At 43.1% G+C, this 12822-nt stretch overlaps 1 protein-coding gene across 1 annotated transcript in view; it reads left to right on the forward strand.

Annotated features, from left to right (window-relative positions):
• Positions 1 to 513: 513 nt before the first annotated feature.
• Positions 514 to 12822, forward strand: part of SGPP1 (sphingosine-1-phosphate phosphatase 1) — a 29089-nt gene continuing 16780 nt past the window's right edge. The window contains exons 1-2 of the mRNA XM_042438513.1: positions 514 to 728; positions 1938 to 2667. Coding sequence (XP_042294447.1) covers positions 1939 to 2667 — 729 coding nt within the window. The 5' untranslated portion in view covers positions 514 to 728; position 1938. The remainder of the gene's footprint in view (positions 729 to 1937; positions 2668 to 12822) is intronic.

The raw sequence follows: 12822 nt of genomic DNA on the forward strand, positions 1-12822 counted from the left end.
ATTATTAATAATAATAATAATAATTTTATTTTATTTCTTTATTATTTTATTTTCCTATAAAATAATATATATTGGGCCTTGCTCCCAATATAGAGGGACTCCAGGTGTTTTGGACTTCAGCTCCCATGCTTGGCCAACAGTCAGGAATTCTGGGAGTTGAAGTCCAAAACATCTGGAGGACCAAAGCTTTGGAACCACTGTTTTTGTTTGTAGTGCAGTAGGGTCCCCAAACTGTGCTCTTTAAGGGGATTTTGGACTCCAGTTCCCAGAATCCCAGGCTATTGGCCAACAATGGCTAAGGCTTCTGGGAAATGAAGTCCACAGAGTCTCTCTTAAAGGAGCCTAGTTTTGGGGGGCCAGTTCCAAGTGTGAGAGGAGTAGACAGCTTCCCGCGCGTGCGCAGTAGGGATCCCGGCGCGCGGGTGCTGGGGCTGGTGGTGGTCCAAACCCCGCCCCCTGGGGCTGCGGCGTCTCGCGCCCACGTTCCAACGGCCATTCTTCCCAAGGGGAGGTCACAACTGCGCATGCGCGTCCTCCTGAAGCCTTGACGGCTGAGCGAGAGAGCGAGCTGCCAGAAGGGGTCTGAGGGGGAAAGAGGACGGAGGCTGCTGGGCGTCATGAGGGACTGAGGCACTCCTTCCATCCCCCGGCCCTGCCTCTCCCTCCGCAGGACCCCGGCGGAGCCCAGCCTTTTCGACCCCCTTTTCTTCCCTCCGTTGCTGCCTCAGGTAAAAGAAAGCGCGCCCCCTCCCTCCCTCCCTGCCTCCCTGGTCCTTTTCGCAGCCCTCTGCCGCCTCCCTCTTCCTCCTTCCCTCTTTCCAGCCCAGTCCCTGCTTCCAAGCCCTCTGTCGCTAAATTAAATTACATGTTTATTTTAAATTAAATCAAAATAAAATGTAAATAAAAAACCGAATAAATCAAATGGAACAGAAATTAATTAAATAAATACATTAATCTTCTTAAATATAATAATAATAATAATAATAATAATAATAATACTCAGAATCCCTGTCCCTTCCCCCAAGAGACCCCTTCCCCTCCCAGCCTTCCAAGAAAAAAGGTTAAATCCATCAAAGCCAGATTAATAATCATCATATTCATATTTGATGGTAAGTTTTTAGACTCTTCCGGTGCCTTGGGTCCCAGTTTTTTTTGGAGGGGAAAAGTGGAATACAAATTAATATAATAGATTCATTAAATTCAAAGGGAGGGAGGGGTTCAATGTATTTATTACTGAAAGTATGTATTATTCCAGTCATGTCAGCCGCCTTGGTTGCTGCAGCAGAAAGGCAGGGTCTAAGAATAACGTTTGTTTATTATTTATTATGAATATACAGCTCTCTTTCTTTCTTCTTCCGTCCCATGGACAGACCCCTCCCCACCTTGCAAGCAAAGCCAAGCAGTCAAAGCCAGATTGGCCCAGAGTGCTCCCTTTGAGGAAGCTGGGCCCATGACTTGGTCAAAAAGTAAAGGCCAGATTGACCCTGAAGTCCTTCCGATCTCTTCCTTGGCTTTATTTATAGTAGAAATAAAACAAAGTATCATCGTGGCTCTTAATTTCTTCCCGTTCTCTTCCTGCATCTAATGCTGCTTTGCTTCATACATGATAAAGAACAGAAGGTTGGCCCTTCCTCCAAACCTCTTCCCGTGTCTGACACTGCTTTGCTTTATTAATAACTTAAAGAGGAATGGGCTTTAATTTCATCCAGATCTCTTCCTGGCCTCACACTGCTTTGCTTTATTTATAATAAAGAACAAAATAGCAGCTGGAGCCTTAGATTCTTCCAAATCTCTTCTACTGTGGTTTATTTGTAATAAAAAATATTAGGTGGACCCTTAATTTCTTCCAAACGTCTTCCTGTGTGTGACAATGCCTTGCTTTATTTCCTCTTTCTCCCTCTCTCCTCATTGGTCTCCTCCTGGCGGGGGCCTTCCAGGATGTCCCTCCTCTGCCGCCTGACCTCTTACCTGCAGGATCCAGAGAAAGTGGCCGCTTTCCAGCGGCTCTGTGGCGTGGAGACCAACCCAGGCCGGTCCTCTGCCCCCTCTGACCCAGCGGAGGAACCAGAAGTCGCCCTCTTAGTGGCCAATGGCAGCTGCCCCATGGGTGCCCCCCAGGCGGAGAGCCAAGGGTCCGAGCGACACCGCTTCCAAGGCGCCTCCAAGGTGGACGAGAAGGGCGAGGGCTGCCACTGGAATGGCATGAAGAATGGGGTGGTGTCTGGGGAAGCCTGTGGAGGCGAGTCCCAGCCAGATACCCCCAAGAAAGAAAAGCCACAAGGGTGGGTTTCCAGACGGCAGCCCCGCCGCAACTCTCTCACTGGGGAATCAGTATGCCAGGACTTCTCCATCCGCAGCCCCTTTCTGTATTACCTGTTCAGCCTGGGGACGGAGCTGGGCAATGAACTCTTCTACATTCTCTTTTTCCCCTTCTGTATCTGGAACCTGGACGCTTGGCTGGGCAGGAGGCTCATCATCATTTGGGTTTGGGTCATGTACCTGGGACAGTGCACCAAGGATGTCATCCGCTGGCCAAGGCCTGCTTCCCCGCCAGTGCTGAAGCTGGAGATTTTCTACAACTCCGAGTACAGCATGCCCTCTACCCATGCCATGTCGGGCACTGCCATCCCTCTGGCGCTGCTTCTGTTCAGCTATGGACGGTGGCAGGTAAGGACGGTGCCTTTTCTATATTGAGACATCTACTCAAGCTGCTGTGCTGTTGGTGAAACAGTTTGGTGGAAATATGGGATAGGTCTTGTTATACAGTATTTGAAATGCATGGAAGATTGAAGGAAAAATAAACCCTTTATTACCAGGTAGGTGTTTAAAAGCCATGAAGATTGTCATGTCGTGAACTCAGGATATAAAGGCTGATAACTGCTCTTTTTTTTTTTGGCATGAGGACTTCTCTTCAGCATATTCTCCAGAAGGTTTCTTGTTACGCTTTATTTTATAAACTCTGAATATATAAATATATATAAATTTATTTGGGAATAAGTCCTACTGAATTCAAAATCCACTTCTAACTTGAAGGATCCATGGTTTGGTTATATTAATAGGGAGCGTCAATTGAATAGAGCAGTCCTATACATGTTTTCTTGGATGTTTTGTGTTATGGTAGGATTTGCTCTCAGTGTTGTAAAGACAGTGGCCTTACATAAAGTGCACAGGTTTCCATTGCATATGAGTGTGCTGACATTGGCTCTGATCCTGTTCCAGTTATGGTCAACTAGTCATATTCAACAACAGAATAGACCTGGCTGAGATACTTCCTATCTGCCCCCTCATCAAAAGATGCTACTAGTCAGTAGCCTGGATATTGGTATTATTGTACAGAGGCATATGTATATCATCCACATATGCAAAAGCCTGCTATTATTGGGATCTTTCCTTCAGTATTGCGCTGCAAGATTTCTATTTCATTTTCTTGTTGCCTTTTGTGTTGAGGGTCCTCTGTAGTAAAGGTACCTCTTTGGTCATCATCTGTTAGAAGTGGTCAGGCTCGGAACATACCAACTGGGAAGTAAAGAATTAGGTCAATTTCTTATTACTGTTGTGTTTGTGGGTTTGGACATAATTCTTTGATGCTGTTTTTACCACTCTACTTAACCCTAACTAGATTTGTCTAGTCCTTTCTGTTGACTGTCTCTTGATCCCCTTAAAATGGTCTTGATACACTCATATTCACTGGCCCTATGGTGTTACTGAAGATGGTAGCAAAATCAGCAACTAACAAATGAGTGTCGTGAAAAGATTTTGTAAAACGATGGTTCTGCAGAGGTTTTTTCCTGTTGAGAGAAGTTCTCTGTTTGTATCGGTTACCATAAGAACATCTTCCCTCCTCCCTTTGCTGCCTGTGCTGCCCACCCACTTGAACATGTTTTAAGTTAACTTCTCCCATGCCAAATATAGTATGCTAATTGTGTTTAATGTGTGAAAATAATGTGAGAAGGATTGTCAGGCGACCAGAGAAAGAAAGGATTTGAATTGTGTGAATCAGGGATGGAGACATGTTATGATGATGTCATTTGATACACTTTAGGTAAGAAAATAATAACAAGCCATGTTGGATCAGACTGGAAGCCTGTCTAGACCAATATTCTGTTCACACAGTGGCTGATCAGTTGACTGTGAGATGTTCCATTAAAGTGGATTGAGAGCATTAAACTCTTAAATAGGACCATCCACCTAGTTGTTTTATCTTATGTGCCAAAGGAAATACTTTTATGGGAGGGCTGAGAGGCTTTAGTTTGGGATGATGTTTTGAGGAGAATCTAACCAGTTGCATTTGAACTGGATACAGTATTAATACTGCATGAAGACTTCAAACTCAAAGGAGCCAATGACACAGATAGGTAATACTAGTAAGGTTATGGTACATATATATGTCATCTGTGTAGAACTGTAAGGGAGAATTTCTGGATGCTACATGTACAGCTTATTCAAAAGATCAGGGACTGTGGCCCCTAGCAGTATATTAAAGTCCTACTGAGAATGTTCTGAATTAATTAACAAGATTGATCAATAATGTTTGCCTATCAGTGTGAGACAGGCAATAACTCTGTTCCTGACAGTGTATTGCCTGTTAATATGATGTAGGCAATGATTCTGTTCCTGCCAGCAATCTTTATATCAGGGAATTTGGGGCTAGTTTTTGTAATGTAATGTTACATTACATGTAACATACAATTTATAGAAAAAAATGAACATTAAATATTGTACCAAATGTTGTTATGTAAAAATGTGATTATATACTGTATTGATAACTAAGAGAAATCAATATTTGCTAATACAGTCAGCCCTCCACTTTCGTGGGGGTTAGGGGTTCAAGACAACTGCGAAAGTGGGAAAGAACACCAAAGAAGCAGGGGAAGGAAGAGTGTGTGACCCTCCATCACCTTCCCTGGTGCTATAGCTGGCTGAGGGAAGCCAGCTATAGCCCCGGGGAAGGAAGAGGAGAGCATGCCCCCCCCTTGTACCTTCCCCAATGCTATAGTTGGCTGAGGGAAGGGTGTGTGTGTGCACCATTCCTGGCTTTCCCCCCTTCAGGGCAAAAGCCTTGGAGGGGGGAAGAGGAGTGCACATGCACGCAACAACAACCTCGTGGATAATCAAAAGTGCAAATGCCAAAGCCGCAAAAGTTGAGTCGGACTGTATAAATTTGAAAGCTAAGCATGGTGTAGTGGTTTGAGCATTGGACTATGATTCTGGAGATGAGGGATGAATTGCCTGCTCAGTCATGAAAACCCACTGGGTGTCCTTGGGTGAGTCACTCACTTTCAGCCCCAGAAAACCCATCTAGTTGAGCATATACAGGATTCCCAGCTGTGACCATTCCAATTTATTTTTATTACACATTATTATAGACTGGGAGGCACTCAATAACAAAAATATTCTACATGTCAGATGTCAAACTATACCATATACTTACATTAGAACATGTAATACTGTAGCATTTAAAACACTTGGACAATTCTTGTTATGTGTGGCTTAAAATATTTTTTTTTGACCTGAGGTCATAGGCATTTGAGCGGAATTGTTTCCTTATGAATACTCTTGAAACTATTGTTCTCTCATAATGGTTGCTGGCACTAATTCAACCTGAAAAGAGTAAGTCTTTAGGGAGGTTCTGCCCCTGATGCATCCAATCAAGATGTAAACTATGGATTACAAGAGGATGTAATAAAAACAAAAGGGGGCATTTCCCACCAGTACTGGACAGTCACAGAAATGCCTGCAGCTTTGTAAAAGGGGCTAAATGCCACTCCAATTACTGGCCTAGTGAACACATTTATAATTAGACTCTTTTCCTGTGAACACTTCTAATCAAGACACTGAGTGCTGCCAAGCAACTACTTACTAGTAAGTGTTTCTGCAGCTTTGCTGTTCAGACGTACTTGAATAAAAAGCAGAAATACCAATACGATTTCAAGTAATTAAGGCTGCATTTCTATGTACACATTTCTAAGCCCCGCTGGAGGGCTAATGTGGTGTAGTTGTTTCAGTATTGGTCTAAGACCCTGAGAGACCAGGGTTCAAATTCTGCTCAGCTATGGAAACTCACTAGCTGACCTTGGGCAAGCTACACTCTGAGCGTCAGAGGAAAGCGATGGCAAACCCCTCTGACCAAATCATGCTAAGAAAACCCATGTTAAATTCATCATAAGTTGGAAACAACTTGAAGGCACACAACAGCAATATTATAGCTGGATAAACATGCACAGGATTACACTGCAAAACAAATTTGAACATTTTTTTCTGGCTAGCATTTGAAGATTATTTTATGTATTTATTTTTTACATTTGTAGCCCATCTTTTTGTGTTCATTTTGCTTTCAATACAGCATACATAGCTTTCTTCCTCCTTCCTCTTCAATGTCCTCACAACAACCCTGTGAGGATTAGGGGCTGAAGCAGAGGGGGAAATCTGGGTTGCCTACAGAGTTTTCTGAATTGGGGGAGGGCACCCGCTGTTTGCACGGCCCGTTCCCACAACAGGCCAAACACCCATGGGCAGTCTGCACCATGTTGTGACAGTTATGACTCGATTATGTTTTTTCACCTCACCCCCCAATGCATGCACACCATTGCACAAACACACCACTTGTGACTGCCAATTATCTCTTTCGTCCTGCCCAGATACCCACCCCTTTGGACACCCCCATGACCAACTGTGTGACTGAGTACACAGTTGCATGAGCAATACAATGCCAGTGTAGTGCTTCGTTGTGCCTAGTTACACATTGACAAAGCACAATCACGGAGGCTCCCCATATATGCCCCCTCTCCCCTTCACTCCATGGCCTCCTGTTGGACTGTCTGGTTTGTTAATGGCCCGAAATGTATGGGACAAAACAAGCAGCTTCTGCCCACTTTGAGGATGTGTTGTGTAGATGATGCATGCTCCCAAAGTGACCGGGAGCTGCTCCGGTGCCGTGATCCAGTCCTCTGGTCCAGATCAAAAAGGAGCTGGAATAATCCAGCTCCTGGCGGTGGCCAGCTTGTGACCATCGGTGCGGTCTGTTTTGGAAGTGGGCCATGCAGTCCCCGTGGTCCTAGCACAATCATGGCTGGAATTGCCTCCAGCTACTCCTGGAGGGCCGTCTGCTTTGCCCCAATGTTTTTATTATATCCATTGCATTACTGATGACCTGCTGTGTTTCTTGTAATTTTGCTTCATGGGGTGTGTGATGGCTCAGTGGTACAATGGGTCGATGGTGCAGTTGGCCACTCGTGCACCTATACGCTCGACAAAAAAAAATATACTGTACTGTACATCGTGATAGTATGCAGCCTTGCCTGAACCGTTTTCCAGTTGGGAACCATTCTGTTTCTCCATACTCTGTTCTGTGGGATCCTCTTGACCTGAATATAGGTTACGCATCAGAACAGTGAAATGTAGTGGTACTTCCATTTCTTTGAGAGCAGCCCATAAGGCTTTTTGTGATCTATGCATCAAAGGCTTTTCTGTAGTCAATAAAGCACATGCTGATTTTCATTTGGAATTCCCTTGCGCACTCCATTATGCATTAATGTGGACTCCAAAAACTATATACAGACCCTTAAAAAACTTCAAACTTAAAAACTTCAAATAGTAAACATTTTTGTTGTCATTAATTACTCATTAGACTATAGATGGAGCATGATTTCACTGTCTCTTAACACTGAGAAATTAGTAAACACATAACATGCCAAAGACTGTTGAAAATATCAAAGGATAAATACGCCATATACAGATACATTATACTTTATGACTACAGAAATGTTTCTGGATTCCTTTTTTCCACCAGTGTAAGCATAGTAATAATATTGAAGTTTGTATTTTTATTAAGAGAAATGATTGAGAAGGAAGAAAAGAAAGCAGAATAGTATCAAGTCATCTTTTTAAAGGCAGTTATATGTCCTGATTTGTCCATACATGTTTATAAAAGGAATCTGCTTCTCATGATCATTGTTGTTATAATGGCAAATTGTAGTTTCAAAGTTCCCTTGCCTTCTTTGTATGTCTTTCTATATTTTGTACTCTTGCTGTGCCTATCAAAATACTGGCAGGAGTGTTACGTATTTTTAAGAGTCTTCCACTGAAATTAGTGAGGCTATTTAACAAAGATTTTCATAGGTTTTTGGTTTGTTTGTTTGTTTGTTTTAATGGGCACAGTTCAATCAAGTGAAGATGATACTAATATCTGGATTCCTGTAAATGTGATTGTTTGTGTATAGTGTTCTATGAGGCCTCAGCAAATATTTTTAATAAGAAATGTTCCTTTTATTTTGTGCGTTTATGCCTTCAAGTTGCCTGTCAACTGAATTTCATAGGATTTTCTTAGGCAAGAAATACTCAGTGGTGGTTTTGCCAGCTCTTAAGCAGGCTGACCCCACTCAGCTTCCAAGATCTGATGGGATCTGGTGTCTTTAAGGCAGGGGTCAGCAGCCTATGGTCCACGGGCCGGATCCGGCCTGGCAAGGCCTTGGGAATGGCCCCAGCTCGGTCCTGCCGCCGATTGCCACCCCGGCTGCATATCCCATCTACAACCGGGATTTTCCCGGTTTTGGTGGCACCGAGCCCCTCCCATCCTGGGTGCCGCCAAAAACTGGGACAACCCCGGTTGCAGTTGGGTTGGCCATGGCCCGTGGGGCCTTGCTGCCCTCCTCCTTCACCACGCATGGCCGCGCGGAGGAGGCGGAGGGCAGTGAGGCCTGGGGCGGAGGAGGCGAGGTGGAGGCGGCACCTCCTGCGCACAGCCACACCACCCTCCCCGCCTCCCCATGGCCTCCTCCCTCCTGCCTGGCCGCTGAGGAGGCCTCGGCCTCCGGGGGCCTCAGTCCCCTCAGAGGCCGGGAAGGAGGAGGGCGCCCGTGCGGGCGGCCCCATGGGCTCCTTCCCAGCCTCTGAGGGGGCCTTGGCCTCCACAAAGGCTGGGAAGGAGTGGGGGGTGGGTGGGTTCCTCCATGTAAAAAAGTGTCCTACATTTGAAAATGTTGTCCTACATGTGTCCCGGTTTGGATGTCCTGACTTATGACAACCCTACCCCCGCTGCAGCTTCCGCACCGCTCCGGGCGCCATTTTAAGTTCGGCCCCCCCAGTTGTCTGAGGGACAGCAACCTAGCCCCCAGCTCAAAAAGGTTGCCTACCCCTGCTTTAAGGTATTAAAGCCACTCTTTGTACCTCACTACATTAAGCCTCTATGCATCTCTTTGGTGTATTTCAGTTGGGCTTGCTTTACTTGCTTGGTTTCTAAATCCTGCTTAACAGCTAATTTTGTCTCTGGTTCCATTCCCTGTTTCATCTCTTTATAATAACTTGTTGGAGAGCTGGAAAAGCATTAGTGGGTATTCAGTGTTTCCATCTTCAGTACCTATCCCTTGCATGTAATGGTTGTTTTGAGATTCTCTTTTAATTTTCTTCTTTCCTTTCTGAATGGATTTTAGCCATGAACTGACTCTATATCTCCACCTTACATATGATTGCATTCTGCTTCATATTTCTGCCTCCTTCCCATCTTCGAATTCGCATGGCCTACTTCACATGGTTATCCTTCTGCCTTTCACGTGCACACGTCTATAAACTAAGGGAAAATGTCTGCCAAGTAATAACTGCATAGTTCTGGACATCATGGAGACTCAGGCTGAAACTGTATACTGTATATACTTGACTATAAGTTGAAAAATTTATGCCCCCAAATTGATTCCAAAATCCTGAGTCGACATATAGATGGGGCAATACAGTAAGGAGGAGGGAGTGTTTTCTCCCCAAGTCTCTTGCCAGCCTGCCTACCCCTTCTGGAGAGGGCAGCTGGGCTGGGAAGGCACAGGAAGAGGGAGCATTCACTCTCCATAGCCTCTTCCCAGCCCAGTTGCCTCAGGAGGGGGCAGCTGGGCTGGGAAGAAACAGAAAGAGCAAATGCTCCCTTCCCAAGCATCTTTCAAGTCCAATTGCCTCCAGAGGGGGCAGCTGGGCTGGGAAGATGCAACGTTCACTCCTCAAGCCTATTCCTAGCCTGGTTACATGCCCTTCAGTTTTACCCTCGACTTATCCATGGGTCATAGTAAAATCCAGATTTTTGTCCTCAAAACCTACTCTCGACTTGTACACGAGATCAACCTATACACAATTATATATGGCAGTGTTCTTGTGTTTTGAAAAACTTGCTTAAGCTAACAGTTTTATTTTGAAAGGAAAACTGGAGCTTCAAAACAAACTCTCAGTCCAGACGGAGGTTCCATACTGATGCCAATCAAAATCTCTTCAACTCCCTCCCTGGCTTTTGCCTCTAAATGTGCAATTGATTGCAAGCAGCACATTCTGATATAAATAGCATGTGGAAGAAAAACACTGTTCACTGGGAAACCACCATGACACCCTGATTTGGATCAGAAACATGTTCTGAATAGGGATCCCACAGAGGTGCTTTTCATTCAAAATAAAATGACAAGTATAAGCATATTTTGACACACAAATGTGCATAATCCAACATTTTTATGTAGTGTGGTCCTCAGGCATAATGAGGGAGTGACTGCATACTGATAATAACTAAATGCTATCAAGAAATCTGTGTGGGATGTAAATGTGCAGACAGTTGCACATTTAGTGCTTGTCTAGATTCTCAGTTTTATTGCTGTTTTAATGAAATACTTTGTCTATTTACTATGTTTTATATTGTGATTTTAGATCGTACACCATGGGCAGGTATTGTATAGTTTTGATGACGCTGTAAAGTGCCGTGCAAAACATATGGCACTATATAAATAAACATTAGTAATAATAATAACAATAATAATAATAACGGTAGTTTATAGGAGTCTGGAGCTAAAATCTCCCACACAAACAAGTTTAAATCCAGTTGAAAAGGTTGTTGTCTGTTCCCTTTCTTTTAAGAACTGTATCACATCGTATTTTGGGAATGTTCACAAACATAAACCAGTTAACATCTTCTTGCTGTTTATTCTTTTATCTCATTTAAGTTTAGCTCAACACTGGTTCTTAAGTTGATATAAGATAAACAATTTCAGTAAATTTCTTTTAAATGCCAATTTTCTTGAGAACTTGAGTTAACATTGATAATATAACAGATTGTTAGTTAACATTTTGATTTTGAATTATCCAAGCATACCAAGTGAAGAACACAAGTTTAGACTATAATTTTTGGTGAGCCTTTTGGGCTATGTGGCCATGTTTTGGAAGCAGGGTATTCTCATGACAAAATGTTCATATAATCTAGTGTAAGCATAAACTAAACTTCAGCCTACTTTGTATCCATGTCTTCTTGGTTGGCCATATAACAATGAACAATCACATCTCAAATCCACAAAACAGAGATATCTTTATCAGGCAGAAATCCACAAAATACATTTCACAAGCTTTCAAAACTCCACTGGCATGTTCATCAGGCAAAGGTATTAAAAATCATACAGGAGGGGAAAAATATATAGGACAATGTCAGTCACCTGCCTACATTTTGTCACAATGTTGTTGGTGTTGTTCAGAGTTAAGATAATATGGAGGGATATCCATGCAGGGAGTCCACATGGCCAGGAAGAGAAGATGTCAGCAGAGCTTTGAAAGCTTGCAACATGCATTTTGTCCATTTTGGTTGGACCAAAAAAGGTATCACTGTTTTGACGACTTGCAGGCAAATTTATCTTTGGGTTTTCTTGGCAAGTTTATCATCTGTAATAATCTTTAAGGGTGTAAAATTGCACTAGTGCTCTTGGGAAATAGTAAACAAAATACTTGAAGGAACAATCCAGCTAATTTGATATATAGGTTTTTAATAGGTTTTTAATTGGTTTTAGATGGAATGATTGTATGGATTGTTTGTAGAATTTTTGTATTGTTTTTAAATGGTATGGGTGGGTTTTTGTATTGTTGGGCTATGGGTCGTCACTTTGTATTGGTTTTGTTGGTGTTTTTGTAAACCGCTGTGATCTGCAATGAATAGCGGTCTAGAAATAAAATTTCATTCATTCATTCATGTCATATTGAGGAGGGAGCTAGCTTGTTTTCTGCTGCTCCAGAGACTAGGACCCGGAGCAATGGATGCAAGCTACAGGAAAAGAGATTCCACCTCAACATTAGGAGGAACTTCCTGACAGTAAGGGCTGTTCGACAGTGGAACAGACTCCCTCGGAGTGTAGTGGAGTCTCCCTCCTTGGAGGTCTTTAAACAGAGGCTGGATGGGATCTGTCAGTAATGCTTTGATTGAGATTTCCTGCATGGGAGGGGGTTGGACTGGATGGCCCTTGCAGTCTCTTCCAACTCTATGATTCTGGTAATAGAAAATACAGTGGATCCTTGTTATACGCTGGGGTTTGGTTCCAAGATCCCCCATGGATAACAAAATCCATGGATGCTCAAGTCCCATTAAATATAATGACATAGCAAAATGGTGTTCCTTATAAAAATGGAAAATCAAAGTTTGATATTTGAAATTTATACTTTTTTGGAACATTTTCAAACTGTGGATGCTTGAATCCGTGTATTAAAAAATCCGTGTATAAGAAGGGCCGACTGTAAATATAATAGTGTTGAGCAGAAATTTTACTGCCATGAAAATGAAAGGACAAAGAATATAAATAAAAAGTTGTAGTGATATTATTGGGAATAATTATTATTGCTTTGACTAAAAGACATGGGTCCTGCCTAGACTACTTTTATACCCCACTGGCGATACGAATTGCACTGATTGAGAACCATTGCCCTGCTATACAAATTGCATGATTCTCTTTGAAGTTGGCACAGTGTAAAGCTGTGTATGTGTGTTCCTTCAAGTCATCTGTTGACTTATAGGAAACCCATGAATTTCATTGGGTTTTCTGAGGCAAG

This window comes from Sceloporus undulatus, chromosome 1 (genome assembly GCF_019175285.1).
Source record: "Sceloporus undulatus isolate JIND9_A2432 ecotype Alabama chromosome 1, SceUnd_v1.1, whole genome shotgun sequence".
Classification (NCBI taxonomy): Eukaryota; Metazoa; Chordata; class Lepidosauria; order Squamata; family Phrynosomatidae; genus Sceloporus; species Sceloporus undulatus.